Here is a 17,236-nt window from a genome sequence, read left to right as displayed (position 1 = left end):
CAGATGGAAAGGAGCGTGTTATTCTATCATTTACAGGGATGGCTACAGATCACGTGAAGAAATAAGTTTAATTTTTTGTGAGAACGGGAAAAGACTAATGTCCTTCCTGGTCTCACTGAATGTGACCCTTGAAATCTCCAATTTTGGAGGCCCTGTATTTTTGCCTCCCACTAGTGTTCCAATAGATAGAGAGTAGCACACACCAAAATCAAAGTTCCAAATTTAGCAAAGTGCCAGTTGTTTTGGTGATCTGTTCAATCACAGATGAAGCTACAACAGAGCTGCCTGCACGCTAAATAGCAGAATCAGAATGCGGAAGCCAGGTAAATCCCAAAACCAACAGTAGGCCTGCCATATCCAGTGTGAATGGTGGTGGACAATTAAACAATAATTCTTTCATCATCATAAGATCAGCATTGGGAATGTTGACTGATGATTATTTAGTGCTGTTTGCAACTCATCAGAAACTGAAGCAATTTGTGCTTGCATGCAGCGTGACCCGGACCAGGCTTGAGCTGCGAATGGTAAGTACAATTTGTGCAAAACGAGTGCCAGGAAATGACCACCTCCAGCAAGAGAGAATCTTAACCGTCCTGCCTTGGCTTTCAGTAGCATTATCATCCTCCTCCATCAAGATAGATGGCATGGTGACACAGTGGTTAGAACTGCTGCCTTGCAGCACCAGGGCTTGCGTGACTGTCTCTGTGGAGTTTGCACATTCTCTCGGGTCTGCGTGGGTTTCCTCCAGGTGCTTTGGTTTCCTTCTACACTCCAAAGATGTGCAGGCTAGATGGAGTGGCCATGCTAAATTGTCCTTCAGTGTCCCGGGATATCCAAATTAGGGGATTAGTGGGGATGCCTGGGATTATGAGTATAGGACAGGGGGTGGGCCTGGGTAAAGATGCTCTGTTGGAGAGTCAGTGCTGACTCAATGGGCTGAATGGCCTATTGCATTTCTAGGGAATCATCATTGTCCAGAAACTGAACCGGAACTGCCACATAAATGCAGTGAGCGGATTTGATCCTGGGCATTTTGTGAAGAATGGCTCAGCTCCTGACTCCTGAAAGCCTTTTCACTACATAAAGGACATGAATCAAGAGTGTGAAGGAATACTTTTCATTTGTCTTGGTGAATGCATCTCAAACAACACTCAAGAAACTCAAGAAAACACCATCCAAGACAGAGGAGTCCTCTTGATTGCCGCCATCTTGGACGTAGAGGAGTATAAGGCTTGTAGAAAGGAGCTTAAAAAGGAAATTAGGAGGGCCAGAAGGGGGACATGAGAAGGCCTTGGCGGGTAAGATTAAGGAGAATCCCAAGGCGTTCTACAAATATGTGAAAAGTAAAAGGATGAGAAGAGAAGGGATAGGACCTATAAAAGGTGAAGGGGGAAAAGTCTGTGTGGAACCGGAAGAAATGGCAGAGGTGCTGAATGAGTACTTTGCCTCGGTATTCACGGTGGAAAGTGATCTGGGAAGTTGTACTACAGGTTTGCGGCAGACTGAAAAGATTGAGTGTGTGGATGTTAAGAAAGAGGATGTGTTGGAACTTTTAAATTCTATCAAGATAGATAAGTCGCTGGGACCGGATGGGATGTACCCCAGGATACTGTGGGAGGTGAGGGAAGTGATTGCAGAGCCCCTGGCGATGATCTTTGCATCGTCGATGGAGACAGGAGAGGTTCCAGAGGATTGGAGGATTGTGGATGTGGTTCCTATTTTCAAGAAAGGGAACAGGGATAGCCCGGGAAATTACTGACCGGTGAGTCTGACCTCCGTGGTTGGTAAGTTGATGGAGAGAATTCTGAGGGACAAGATATGAGTATTTAGAGAAGTTTAGAATGATCAGAAATAGTCAGCACGGCTTTGTCAAGGGCAGGTCGTGCCTTACGAGGCTAGTGGAGTTCTTTGAAAATGTGACTGAACACATTGACAAAGGAAGAGCGGTGGACGTGATTTACACAGGCTTCAGCAAGGCATTTGATAAGGTCCCCCATGCAAGACTTCTTGAGAAGGTGAGAGGGCATGGGATCCAAGGGGCTTTAGCCTTGTGGATCCAGAACTGGCTTGCCTGCAGAAAGCTTCACAACCAGAAGTGGTTGTGGATGGGTCTTTTTCTGCATGGAGGTCGGTCACCAGTGGAGTGCCCCAGGGATCTGTTCTAAGACCCTTGTTGTTTGTCATTTTCATAAATGACCTGGATGAGGAAGTGGAGGGATGGGTTAGTAAGTTCGCCGACGATACGAAGGTTGGTGGTGTTGTGGATAGTCTGGAGGGATGTCAGAAGTTGCAGCGTGACATAGATAGGATGCAAGACTGGGCGGAGAAGTGGCAGATAGACTTCAACGTGGATAAATGTGTAGTGGTCCATTTTTGGACCAATGGGAGGCAGGAGTACAATATCAAGGGTATGAGTTTTAGCAGTGTTGAAGAGCAGAAGGATCTTGAGGTCCGGGTCTATAAGACTCTTAAATCAGCCTCGCAGGTGGAGGATGTGGTCAAGGAAGCGTATGGTGTACTGGCCTTCATTAATCGAGGGATTGAGTTTAGGAGTCAGGAGGTAATGCTGCAACTTTACAAGACCCTTGTCAGACCCCATTTGGAGTACTGTGCGCAGTTCTGGTCGCCTCACTACAGGAAGGATGTGAAAGCTATTGAGAGGGTGCAGAGGAGATTTATAAGGATGTTGCCTGAATTGGGAGGCATGCCTTATGAAGATAGGTTGAGGGAGCTGGGACTCTTCTCCCTGGAGAGACGAAGGTTGAGAGGTGACCTGACAGAGGTTTATAAAATGTTGAGAGGAATAGATAGGGTGGATTCTCGGAGGCTATTTCCCAGGGCTGAAATGGTCGCTATGAGAGGACACAGGTTTAAGGTGCTGGGAAGCAAGTACAGAGGAGACGTTAGGGGTAAGTTTTTCACTCAGAGGGTGGTGAGTGAGTGGAATCGGCTGCCGTCGGTGGTGGTAGAGGCGAACTCGCTGGGGTCTTTTAAAAGACTTCTGGATGAGTACATGGGATCTAATGGTATTGGGAGTTACAGATAGTTCTATGGCTTGGTAGGTATAGATGTGATCGGCGCAACTTGTGGGCCGAAGGGCCTGTTTTTGCTGTAGTGTTCTATGTTCTATGTTATTCCCTTCACCACCAGCTCACAATGACAGCAATGTGTATCAGATATAAGATGGACTGTAGCAACTCACGAAGCTTTCTTCAACACTATTTCCAAAACCCTACTACCTCAGAGAATAAGGACACGAAACAATGCAAACCACCTACCTCCAGGTTACCCTCTATGTCACACATCTAGGACTGTATTGTCGTTTCTTCATTGTTCCTAGGTCGAAATCATGGAACTCTCTCCATAGCACTTTGGGAACCCCTTCACCACATCAGCAGTGCAAGAAAGCAGTTCCCCATCACCTTCTCCAGGGCAGTTAGGGATGGGCAATAAATGCTGGTCATCTCAGTGATATTCATATCCTATGAATAAATTTAAACAAAAGTTAAGAGTCTCAAATTAAAGTAATATCTTTAATTACCTTGCATCCTTGTATTTGACTTTTTCTGTGTACATAATTTTGAATCCTTTTATCGCTAATGATGGCCTGATAGCATTGGCTGTCTGTTCATTTCAGGTATGGTGGCCTTTGAAACATATATTAAAGTGAATAGTTTGAAAGTATTAATATAATTAAACTTCTTCATGTTTCTCTGTGAATATTTAATCGGCAGGATATTTTGGAGCAAAAATTCAAAGTTTTATGAACCTTTTGAAGTGTTACTCGTTAGGTCTTTTGATGTTGAAAGTATGGTATTTTGATTATGAAAATCAAAGTACTGGGTGAATTGTAGGACCAGGGTAAGCCCGACAATAAAACTGCTTGTAATGTTTGCCTGGACGTAAATGCAACAATCCTATCATTTCTCAGCATTAGAATAGCCTTTCTGCAGTGAAGGGGAAGAGAGGCTGAGATTTCAGTGAGAATGAGTGAGATGGCCAAAACCTCAGGTGGATTTACAATTTACACATCATGTCTAAGCACAGTGCCTCGACCAATGGGAGGCCCCTGTGCAGCCGGTGTCTGTGGGCACCGATTAGAGCCTGGTGTGCCTCAGGGATCTGTTTTGGGGCCACTGCTGTTTGTAATTTTTATTAATGATCTGGATGAGGGTATAGTTGGGTGGATTAGTAAGTTTGCTGATGACACCAAAGTCGGAGGTGTGGTAGATTGTGAGGAAGGGTGTCATAGTTTGCAGGGTGACTTAGACAGGTTGCAGAGCTGGGCCGCGAGGTGGCGGATGGAGTTTAATGCAGAGAAGTGTGAGGTAATTCATTTCGGTAGGAGTAACAGATGTGTTGAGTAGAGGGCTAACGGGAGGACTTTGAATAGTGTGGAGGAGCAGAGGGATCTAGGTGTATGTGTACATAGATCCCTGAAAGTTGGGAATCAAGTAGATAAGGTTGTTAAGAAGGCATACGGTGTCTTGGCGTTTATTGGTAGGGGGATTGAATTTAGGAGTCGCAGCGTCATGTTGCAACTGTACACAACCCTGGTGCGGCCGCACTTGGAGTATTGTGTGCAGTTCTGGTCCCCACATTACAGGAAGGACGTGGAGGCTTTGGAGAGGGTGCAGAGGAGGTTTACCAGGATGTTGCCTGGTATGGAGGGGAGGTCCTATGAGGAGAGGCTGAGGGATTTGGGGTTGTTTTCGCTGGAAAGAAGGAGGCTAAGAGGGGATCTTATTGAAACATATAAGATGATTAGAGGTTTAGATAGGGTGGACAGTGATAGCCTTTTTCCTCGGATGGAGAAATCTAGCACGAGGGGGCATGGCTTTAAATTAAGGGGGGGTAGTTATAGGACGGATATCAGGGGTAAGTTCTTTACCCAGAGGGTGGTGAGGGATTGGAATGCCCTGCCTGCTGCGGTTGTAAATGCGCCTAGTTTGGGGGCGTTTAAGAGATCTGTGGATAGGTTTATGGACGAAAAGGGATTGGTTTAGATTAGTGGGTCAGTGTTTTTTTTTAAAAAACTGGTCGGCGCAACATCGTGGGCCGAAGGGCCTGTTCTGCGCTGTAATGTTCTATGTTCTATGATAACTCAGCATTGATTTTCTAATTTCGGTTGAGTCTATCAGCAGGCAATGCAGAGGGAAATCAGACTCTGGTTGAGTCCCCTAAAAATAGACTGTCCCGAATGTTTAAGGCACACTCATGCGAGGAACAAGAAGCAACGAGATAAGGAAGCCAAGGCTGAAGACCCTGTGTTTTGCTTTATAAAAAGGGCACGGCCAACAGGTTTCCTGATCCAGGGCTGAGAGCAGGTCAGCCAGCAACAGCGAGACAAGGTGCAAGGCCACGAGATGAGCCAGGCAGTGGGGTCAGCAGCCATTGAATATTGAGGGGACAGGGGAGGGGTGATTCAACCCAGCCAGGGATGTGACGTCGTTTTGGGGGGAGCCAGAAAGGAGGGTGAGCATAGGGTCACACAAAGTGTAAATCCACCTCTACAAATTCCAGGATATTTTGCTCTAGCCTTTCCAGTGACAAATGCTCCTGACCTGATCCCTGCTCACAGTGTCCTTGACAATCTTTGCCAAAGTGGGCAAGATTACCTCATATTATCACAGCCTGCTCCCTGGCCAATAACAAATTCAGTTCCCAATAGGGAATACATTCATTAAATGCAAAGTGACAGAAACGTGATGATACAGTTGTTGATGGTGCATGACCCTGTCCTGCCATAATTAGTGAAAAGTAATAGTAATAACAAATGATTTGCAGAATCATAGAATCTTAGGACACAGAAGGAGCCTGTGATGACTCTTCTGGAAAACAGTCCTATCGGTCCCCCTCATTGGCTCTCTCTCCAGAGCCCTGCAATTATTTTCTCCTTCACGTATTTATCGGATTTCTTTTTCCACCACCCTATCAGGCAGTGTATTCCAAATCCTAACCATTCATTGCTTTCTTTATGTTGCTTCTGGTTCTTAGATTCTTGATCCACTGACACTTTTATTTTCCTCTTTTGCAATTTTTTGATTGTAAAAATAGTAAAACTATTGCATACTCACATTCAGCTGCTGTGCAGCGCAGAATGTTTTCGGTGCGGCAGGATTTGCTTCTGTTTACAATGGTATTGATCTGAAAGAATTGTAGGCACTTAGCATAATCTGTACCTCTGTAAATTGACTGCACTGTCTATTGGTACACTTCACAAAAACAGCTCATCATTTTGTTCCATTCTGTTAATGAGCATTTTATCCTGTATATATTTCCTTTCCTTGCCCCTTCAAGACACCGCTAGAATTTTAACTTGTATTTTTCTTAGCAAGGAAACCGACTTTCCAAAAGAGATAATGAGAAAATGACACTAATTATTTGAAAGGAGGAACATCCTTTTTTTTGTGGAAATAGCTGTTCTGTTTCAAAGGGGATTCTACTGACATTTTATTACTTATTCCAATCAGAGCTTCTTTTCAGACTTGATGGAGATGAAGGAGTGAAATGCAGCACGCCCAAGACCAAGACAAAAGCAAAGTTGGAGCAGTCATTAAAGAAGGTGCAGGAAACAATTATAACATTCCTTCGAGAGATTATTATTGCACATATGTTCGAGCCTCGCTGTTTTACTTATTGAAAAGGGTAAACTGTATTTTCCAGTGCACAGCACCGCAGGTGGTGAATACATTAGAGTTCACCCTTGACCCACAAGTCTTAAAATTCATATATTTCTGCCTTGTGAATACAAAATATAAATATATAATCTTTTACTAAGTTTATAATCATGTTGGAAAGCTACTTCTAAGATTTACAGTTTTCTGAGAAAGCAATTTCATCATTTTTGTAGAAGTATTAATATAGCATTTTTAATGTAATAACAATCCCAGGTCACTTCTCAGGCACGTTATGAAGCAAAATTTGACACTGAGCTACGTGAGATATTCAGGTGGATGGCCGAAACATTGATCAAAGAGACAGTCTTAAGGATTGTCTTTATGAAGGAAAGGAAGGGAGAGAGGTTTTTAGAGAAACGGACAGAGTTCAGAGAGTACAAAATTGAAGTCATGGTGACTGGGGTGGATTGATTAAAATCCAGAATGGTCAAGGGACCAGAAGTGGAGGAGTGCTGAGGCCTTGGATTGTTATAAAGTAGGAACAACTGGGGCACTGGAAGGCTTTGAAATCAAGGATGCAAATTTCAAAATTGAGATGTTGCTTAACTGGGAGTCAATACAGGTCAGTATGCGCAAAAGTGAACTGGCCAGTTATACATTGGAGTGGTAAAGTCTGGAGTTAATAAGGGGCTGACTGAGGGTTTCAGCAGCAGGTGAATAGGCGCAGGGGCAGAATTGGACAGTGTTACAAAGATCGAAATGGGTCATCTTTGATGATGCAAATATGTCGTCAGAAGTTCTTAATGAAATACGGTGCCATGGTAATAGGCTTGGATAAGCTTAGAGTAACTGAGGAACGGCATTTTTGGTGGGGACCAGAGTCCATAATTTCTAATTTCCCAGTGTTTAATTAGAAGACGTTTCTACTCATTCAATACTGGATGTCGTTGGAACGTTTAGCAATGGTGAAGGAGCGAGAGATGTGATGGCAAGACAGCAGTGGTTGCTGTAGGGGCTATGTTAAAACTTGACACTGTATTTTCATGAGGGCAGCTTGGTGATGAGAAATAGAGGGGGGTCGTGAACTTGGCTGAGCTTTGGAATTCTATTAATGCTTGGAGGAGTAACAGCAGGGGGAGAGGAAGAGTAATTACAGGTGATTGATGTCTGCATGTAAATAGGTAAGAATGAAGCCAGGACAGTATCACCCAGGTGTTGAAGAAGGATGGTATAGTCAACCATGTCAAAGGCTGCAGACAGATCGAGATTCTGGAGTAATCAGCTTCCAGCTTTAGGTTTTGGGGCAAATTGTTACTTTTCATGTAAAGTGCTTCTGTCAAGAAGTGTAGATTAGAGTTGTTTTCGTAGTTTGTTGAAGGACTCCCAGATAACTCATCCAGTCAGTGCCAATTTCCAGATTCTGGCAAAGTGCCTTTTTGGGATATTAGGTGTTGGATGACTTAATTCCTTCTAAGGTTTATCTCTGTCACAGCGACAAAAAGAGAGCTTTTCCAAGCAATTCATAACAAAGAGCTAGCTAGTTTAAGGTGAGTACTGAGCATTGATGCCAACTTAAGGCATATTGCTCTTCTGAAATCAGTAGCCAACTCAGCTTCAATATTGGTTCATGTGAAGAGATTTCTGAGTTTGTCAAATCTTCAGGTCATCTCTACACCTTAATTCAAGTTTCAGTAATGCCCTATAAAGCAATAACCCCATTATTACTTGGACAGAAAAAATGTCATCTGGTTCACTAACATGCTTTAAGGAAGGAAGTCTGCCATTCTTACTAAACCTGACCTGTATCTGATTCTAGACCCACACCAGTGTGGTTAACACTGCCCTGAAGTGCCTCATGATTTGTCAATGGGCAGCTCACCACCTTCTCATGGGCAATTGAGAATGGTTGATATATGCTGGTTTTGCAGGTGATGCTTTTTTCCTATGCATGGATAAAAAAGCTTAGATTCTTCCTTTGGAAGTAGTCAGAGATCAGTAACAACAATGGCTTTCTCTAAAGGAATCTGGATTGAATTCTCATCCACAGAGACCTTCCTTTTTGTACTGCAATTGGCTTTGTTTAATATTCCACAGAACTATTTAAAATCCCATCATCAAGTATAATAAACCAAAATTTGGATGGCCATTTTAAAGTTTTCTCTCCAAATCTTCAGGCTTCAGCCTTGGCTGAGTCTGGATATTGTCACGTTTTGGGATAAGCCAGAGCTTCATGAGTCCCTACCTCTTAAAAGGGAGATATAGCTACTTCAAGAATTTATGACTCAAGAATGATACAATTCATTGAATTATCAGTATCAGCTGATTAAAACACTGGCTTTGTCCACAAGAAACATAACGAGAAGCCAGAAGCTATTGATGTTTGACCTTTGCTGGCTTATTGACTGTTCAGAATGATTTTCATTGAAGCCAGAAGGGAGATAATCAAATGTCAATGAGCCCTGACTGCCTCAGATTTTGAGAGAGTAGGGAAAGGATCATATCACCCCTCATTTCTTTGGATCTTTGCACATTTAATTTGACAATTACAATGCCTGTGTAATCTCTCAATCGTTTTTTTTCTTTGTCTCTGCAAATTCTGCCTGGAGGACGAAAGGCATTGTTCTGTTATTTTTCCCAGTGGCTAGAGCTGATAAAACATGGGGCCCCCCAATCACAGGATTTCACAAAAAAACCCAGGCATTTCTCTGCGATGTTTAATATGTAGGTAAACTAGAGGCAAACCATATTGTTCCCATGACTTTTACGAAAGTTCCCAATTATTTGCTTTCAAATAACTCAACATTGTTCCAGTGTTCCACAGCAATACAGCTCAGATTGGAACTATGTTCTGAAATCTTTGAACATATCTATTGTCTCCTGGTTCCAATCTGAGTGCAACTGCGGCACTTTCTTGAATGCTCTCTTTGATTTCTGTGTGCAGAGATTCCACACTCAGTCTCCTCTCATTTATCATTGAACTTTGCCATGTGCTGAAATTCAAGTTTATCTCTCGACCACTACGATTGACCAGTGATGGACAGGTGCTCAAATAGTATGGCAGGTGATGGATGTGTTGAAATTTCCTTAGGTTTAATGATGGTGAGAACAAATAGGAATGTAAGACTATGTGGAGGCTATTCAGCCTCTTGAGCCTGCTCTGTCGTTCAATGAAATCATGTTTGACCTGTGCTTATTGATTGCTGCTAGCTGCCTCTGTATCCCTCGGTCTACCTCCATCATTCTGTTCAGCTCCGACTGAACCAGAATTGTATTGAATCGCAGCATTCTGTTTCATAACCCCATTGTCTGAGTTCACTTTTATTTCCGTATTTTCTCCCATTCCTCCATTCCATTGACTTCTGTTAGGTCCTCCATGTCTATAAGGTGTGTAGTGTAATGATTATGTTGCTGAACTAGTGATCCAGAGGCCGAAATTAAATAATCTAGTGAACCTGACTTCAAAAACCTCTTTGGCAGTTTGAGAGTTTGAATTCAGTGTAAAACAAATCTAGAGTTAAATATCTGGTATCAGTAAAATGACCATGAAGCCGTCAGGTTGTTAGTCAAAACAGAAATGATTCACTCATGTCCTTTAGGGAAAGAATCCTTGCCTCATCGGCTCTATATGTGACTCCAGTCCCAAATCAGTTATGTCAAACTGCTACAAAGAATAACATGACAAAGGTAGACAGATTCACTCAGCTGAGACCTCAACATTACCTCGGGCACATCCATGCTCCTATCCAAGCTGCAGTGACGTTGCTTGGGCAGATATTTCTGTGCATTTGTTACTGGGTCAGAATTCTGGACATCCACTCTGAACTGTCTTTACCACCTGGACTGGAGCTCATTTCATTTTCCCAAGGACAGCAAATGCTAGCCTTGCCGGCGACACTACATGCATAAGTGCGTAAAATATCAGATTTGGACTCACCTAAAAAAGGATCCTAAACTCTCCCATTTTCAAGCTTGTTCTGGACTCAGAATCTTTTTGATAAGATCACACTGTAATATCTAGTGTCTGCCAAACGTCATTTCCTCCAGTTTTCTTAGAATTTCTGAACTGACACCTAGCTCATTCTGATGACTCCCTCTCCCAGCCTCGCTAGGACAAATCTTCTATTGTCCTTGAATCTCTACATTCTCATTTCTCCGAGCAGAGAACAAGCTGCACCAGCATTCTGCATGGTGGCTGAGAACAACCCTTTCCTCAGTTGTTCTCAGCCACTGTTGTTTCTCTGTCTCTCTCTTTCATTCTCTCTATCTTGGACTCTCACTTTCTGGGACAATAAATCAGTCTGTAGCAAAACTCCTTTCTTTGTGTCCAGGTGAGAAACCCAATACATGGGTTTCAGTAAGACTTACCCTGGGTCCCAGTTCCCATGGCAACCAGGTCACACATCATTGGGCAGAATCAGTAGGAAATCACATGTCCCTGTTGACTACTCCATTTTACCTGGAATTAAAGAGAGAGGTTAAAGTAAAACATCAGTATCAAACCTCACACTTGTAATATCAGCCAAAAAATAAACCTGTCATTATCCCAATCGCACATTGGTTATAGCCACTTAAAACCAGCTGTTATTTGAAGCTAGCAACCACAGATTAGTGATGGTTTTGGTTGTGTTGCTGTCTGTGATTTCTCACAGACATAACATTTCTTATAATGCCAGGAACTGTCATGCTTCCTGCTGGTTGAATCTGGATTTTTGAAAAGTGCAGTGTATTATAGGGGAATGCCAGAGTGAAAGGGAAAGATGATACATTTTGGGGGAATGTAGGAAAAGCCATTACAGCATCCGAAAACTGAGTTGTGATGCATAAAATATGTTAATCGTTGATCTTGTGTGTCATAAGAAACATTTATATGTTTTCTGCTACAGATGAAGAGCGCAGATATTCAAATAAGCTTTAGATCTCGGAATCATCATTCAGTGGAGGAACACATTTAGCCATCAATGATGCATTGGAGCTTCATTATTAGTGCATTTCTTTTTTTGAATATGAATAAACTTATGCTGAATAAAAACTGTTCTAAGTGACATTCTTACATTATCATTATTTAACTGCAATGCATGCAGCATTTAATGCATTTTTTAAAAATTCTTTATTCTGCTTTTTACCTTTTTAAGCATAAAAAGCAGAATCTAGATGAGTAGGAATTACATTGCTAGTAATAAAAATAATAGCAAGGATATAACCTGATCATGGAACCACCAGATGAAGAATTTCTCAGGAATAAACCCATTGGATGATTAAAGTTGTCTAAAGGCTGGTAACTAAATGGTGAGGTGGCTGAGGAAACCAAGGTAACGGTGGGAATTAGAATGCTGTGTAGTTTCACTCAGTATATCCCACATAGGAGGTGTAGGAATTTACTTGGTAAATGCCTCCTTTTATCCATTGTAAACTTGCACAGTTCTATTTTTGCACCCCAGTATTCTCGTACGTTTTTAATTGCTTCTCTACCGCTTATCAATTTTGAAGATCCAGTCTTTCTTTGCTAATTCAGTTCCCCATTCTACACAGCTATGTTCCCCGTTTTTGAACCTGATACATAATGGTTTGCATTTATCAGTGTTAAATTTTATTTGCGGTGTGTCTGCTTAATTAAATAACAAATCCCTTCATTTCCAGGGAGGGGCTGGAGATAGTTGTCCCAATGCGTTTGCTGGAAACACATAGGGCCAGAGTGTGATTGTATTAGAGGCCGTTCCAAACCTCATTAACCTCACCTCAAGCAAATGACAGGTGGGGATGTGGCCATCCATTTTCAGGCCCGACTGATAAGTTGCATCAACTGGGCCTGACACAGCAAAGAAGGTTACCATTTACAAACAAATTCAACTGTTTGCCTCCTGCCTCTCAATGTAAATGGACAAGTGGAAATTGCAGAGCCAGCAGAATCTATCTACAGTGATTTACAACAACTGTAACTTGTATTTATACAGTGGCCAGAATATTACCAATGTCCATGCAGGTGTGACTTTCTCATCTCGTCACAGTGAATGGAAATTTGGCTGGCTGCCAAATTTCCCCCAAGTCACTGCGGTGGGAGCGTGGCACACATGGCCGGTAAGATCACACCCATATAGTGTCTTTAATGTAGTTAAGAATTTCCAAGGTGCTTCACAGGGACATGTTCAAATAAAACTTGACATCCCCAGCCAGACAGTGCAATATCAGGGAAGATAACAGAATGTTTGTTCAAAACAAATGGATTTTGAAGACAATCATCAAGGAGAGAGGGTTAGAGAAGGGGATGAGCTTTTTGGAGGGAATTCCAGGGTTTAGGACAGAGGCAACTAAAGGCATGGCTGCTGATGGTGGCGCAATTAAAATTTGGACATTCAATTGATTTGGAGGATTGACGATCCTAGAAAGTTATTGGACTGAGAGTGATTACAGAGAAAGGAAAATTTAAGACTGGATGGATTTAAAAACGTGGATGAGAATTTTACTCTTAAGTTGCTGTGCCCTCTGAGTTATTGCAGATTTAAAATCTAGCATAGAGTTTATGGATATAAGGACTGTGCCTTTTACTTGAATTGTTGAAACAATCTGCTTTTCACTGATTTCCATGTTAGGAACTATATTTGTAAAAGCAGTTCAAAATGAATGAAACATTTGGGCTCAGACTTTCTACAGAAAGTGCTCTGATTTCAATCAGTGGCACCCATGAGGAAATGACTGTGACTCTTTTCAGCAGCTTATATTGTCATTCTGATTTCCTGCTGCACCTATAGTGCAAGTTAAGGAACCCCACAGAACTTTTCAGCTCTCATTTGAAAACTTAGCCTGTGTTTGTCAAATATGTTCAAGATAAGTGACTTAAATGTCGTCAATTGAGCGTGTTAAATGGTGCTGTTTTATTATGTGTGCTATTAGGTTGGAGCAAGTTGGGGAATCTCATTTGCAGGATGATTTTAAATGAAGTTAAAAATTGATTAAATGTTCCCTTATCTTTTGAGAAAAGTCTAATAAAAGAGTACTGTCGAATTCAATCAAACTAAGAAATAAAGGGCATTAAGTCACTTTAAAAATGCAGTTTGAATAATTCAGTTATCACAAATTGTTTGTCTAATGCATCTTGTTTTTGAGATATGGGGATAGATGAAAATGAAAATTGGATGGTTTCCATGTGGTTGCCTGAGCTGCTTTGCAAGGTTTATACCCAGACAGCGAGTTGAAAATCTGCCCTACAATCTTTATTATGTTTAATTTACACTTCGTGTTTTACAAGTACATTTGCATTTATCTGGTTTCTGTATCATGATTTTGGGATCGTCTTTCACATTCTGAATCATGAAGCCAGAAATCTGTGTCACTAGATTGCTTCACATTTAACTGTAGTCTATTTACAATCTTGAATTGAAAAATTAAAATCCATTTATAAACACTAATGTGATTTTCTGTCAATGAACTATTTAAATAATTCTCAAACTGATGTACGTGCTAGATTTGCCGAACAGCTTTAAGCTCCAATTTTTATGTATTAAGTATCCCTTGTGACTGGCTATATGAGTACCAGGGTAATCCAAAGGTTTCGTTTTGCAGAGTCTGTGTTAATGGCTGAGAACGGTTATATTTATTTTGCACTCTGTTTTTCCAGAAATGACAGCATGAATTCCAAATGTACCCTCAAGATGCTGGTGACATTATTGTAGAGGAGCTGAGAGCTATTGGTGGTATTTTGTGAATTGTGTATTAACTTGTAGGGAGTAATTTAGAGGAGATAATACTGTTGTGTGTCGTTGTAACAAGTGCCATATGGTCAGGTAATGAAAGCTGTCATCGCATTATTACAGAATGACAAACTTCATGTTAACTATAATAATGTACAGCACAGGAAATGCTCATATTCATTTGTCTTTAGGAGGAATATGTAATTGAAATAATTTGTGTACTACAGTCCAGGGATGTCAGAGGAATTATTTCATTTCATCATCTCCAATATAGAAGAACAACTGTAATTTTTAGAGAGGTTGCATGTTTTACTTCCAGGGGTCAGGTAAAACTGAAAAAGACAGGGAAAATTGCCTCGGGTAAGAACCTTGTAGGCATTTTGTATGTATGTCTAACTTGTCTTAAAAAGAGACAATAATATGATAAAATGTACAGTTGTCCAAAACTGACAGTGCTGAATTGTACGGTCAGACATTAATATTGGATGTATTATATTGCTGAGCTTCCATGTCACATGGAAATGTCTAATAGACTGGGGCTTGAAATGTATTAGCACCTTTTTCTTTGTATTCTTTAGTGTAATAGGCTGTTAAAAGTTGACAGCAGCAGTGAGTAGTATTACAGAATATAGCCTTTCTTGTACAAGTCATTTAAGATGAGGGATCAGTCAGAATATATTCTCCATTTTTTAAGTGCTTAAATTTAATTCTGTATGGACCCTACAGCGAAGAATTTTTGAACATGTTTTATGCTTGCAAAATTTTACTGCATTGTCTTTCAGGAAATTCAATTTATAAATGAGATTTTGGCTGATTAACTGTTAAAACGTTCCAACATAAGAGATGTTATGATTTTTTTCATACAAGATTGATGAAAATTCAAATTTATTTAAGACTGCATTGCTCTTTCAGTCCATTTTATGTTAATTGTGTTGTGTGGTAAATTTTTTTTATATCGTAAGCTCTTGTGATCAGTCAAATAATGTTAGAATTTATGAAATAATATTCCAAAACTTCATAAAAAATAGAGAATCTAATTGTTGGCCACAAATGCTAACCTTCTGTTGATTTGTTTACTTGGGGTTTGTTGGATTGACCTTCCTTCCTGTCATTTGCACACCTCCTATCGCATTTGCAGGACTCCATCAGCTTTTAGCTATTCCAGAATTGCATAATGGTGATGTACCCTCAACAGTTATCTCCAATTTTCCTGTCCCTTTTAGTGTTGACTAGGCTTTTCCTGCAATTGCAGAGCAGACATTGGGCACACAGTAGAGTAAGGAGTTAAATTCATGTTCCACAACTTAATTAGCCAGGGGACTGACTCTGCTGCAGAAGCTGCCTGTTGTAGCAAAGTCATTATTAAAATAGCGCATTTATTTCTTTGTGGTATATACCTGCAAGTGAAACTGTAGCCCTAATTTTAACCCTACCAGCTGGTGGGAGCAAGACAGATAAGTGATTAAATTTCTGGAATCCATCTGCCCCAGTACAGTTCTGGATTCATGGTTTTTATGGATTAGTTAATATATTTAAATCTGGGACCCATGATGCCATTGAAACCCTGATACAGTTTTAACAAAGCCGGAAAAAAATCGCAAGCAGCATCCAATCGGCCCAGCAATTCCTATCAGGATTGGCCATTAAAGGTGACTGACATCAGTATTTACAGGGGAAATCATTCGCAATCATTTAGATTAATATGATTTCAGTGTTTTTTCTGATTACTATGTTGCCATGTCATTTCATCACTTGGAGATTGCTTCTATTACAGATTGATGCAGCTTCCTGCAGCAGAAACCTTTGCTTGCTGGGCTAGGGAAACAGGCTTTGCCACTGCTTTGAACCTTTCTTGCCTCGGGCTCCATCCAGCTGGCTGCAGGATATGTTTCCCAAGCATCTCCCTATCTATGGTGCACTGCTGCTTTAAGCATGTTACCAAACAAATGTCATCTTAAAGACAGTCAATCAGTGCATTACTTTCCCACTGGCTGCCAGTGGCCAGAATGAGAGAGTCCTGTGACTTGCAGCAGTGACTATTTTCTTTTCATTTCCCTAGTCACTGACCTCAGTTTCATTTGCCTCTTTGCCTCCCTGGATGAAATCTGCTATCTCAGCACAGGCAGGGAATAGGACTGGGACCTTGTGGGCCATATGATTGTGAGGTTCTGCTCAAAATAATAGGGGAGAAATATTGTCATGTTTCAAGCTAAGCTTAAAGTAATTAGTTTCCTGTTTCAGATCAGTCATTTGGAAAAGAAGCTAAAATCTATTCAGAGGGAAGCCAAAGACCTGAAGGAAACAAATGAAGAATTGACCCAAGCCAAAGCTTCACTGAAAACTGAATTTGACAATCAAGTTATTGAAATAGGAGAACTGATGAAGACAAATCAACAAATTATGAGAGAGAAAGATGAGCTAGATACAAAGATAGAAGAATTGAAAATGGAAGCTGCCTCCCTAAAGAGGCAAATGGCAAACAGAATAAAGTTGAAAAATGAAAATGAGGAGTTATTACAGAAAATACAGGAGCTGCAGCAAGCACTTGAGTCTAAGACTGTTGCCACCGTTATTAGAACTGCAGAGAGAGCAGGTAATGGCAACTGTGCATGCAAAACAATGGGCTACAATCCTAGAGCAAAAAGAAGGAAGAACAATTCGCTGAAACGGTACCAGCGTTTCCTCAACCGATCCATCAAGGAGATGAGCAGAGTCTTTGAGCACTTCAATAAGGATGGGTGGGAAGATGTAACTGGAGCCAGGTACAGTTCTCATTAACTTGGCCCTGCAGATGGGACAGTGTGGATATGCAAACTGTAAGCAAATGGAGATTGGATTTCATGTACTGTCGATTTCATATTCAGGGGAAAAAATAATCCTGTCAGATTTTTGAATAGTCATGGGATGTCTTGCTTCAAGCTTATTGACTGA

The 17,236-nt window shown here is 41.2% G+C and overlaps 1 protein-coding gene across 2 annotated transcripts in view; it reads left to right on the top strand.

Annotated features, from left to right (window-relative positions):
• cntln (centlein, centrosomal protein) overlaps nucleotides 1-17,236 on the top strand; it is a 337,725-nt gene that overhangs the window by 182,572 nt on the left and 137,917 nt on the right. For both annotated transcript variants that reach the window (XM_080188296.1, XM_080188295.1), the window contains exons 15-16: nucleotides 6,474-6,565; nucleotides 16,547-17,067. In XM_080188296.1, coding sequence (XP_080044422.1) covers nucleotides 6,474-6,565; nucleotides 16,547-17,067 — 613 coding nt within the window. The remainder of the gene's footprint in view (nucleotides 1-6,473; nucleotides 6,566-16,546; nucleotides 17,068-17,236) is intronic.

Source organism: Carcharhinus amblyrhynchos, chromosome 5, assembly GCF_965287045.1.
Source record: "Carcharhinus amblyrhynchos chromosome 5, sCarAmb.v2.hapA, whole genome shotgun sequence".
NCBI lineage: Eukaryota > Metazoa > Chordata > Chondrichthyes > Carcharhiniformes > Carcharhinidae > Carcharhinus > Carcharhinus amblyrhynchos.
The sequence above is the reverse complement of the archived record's forward strand: the minus strand, read 5'-3'. Positions and strand labels throughout refer to the sequence as shown.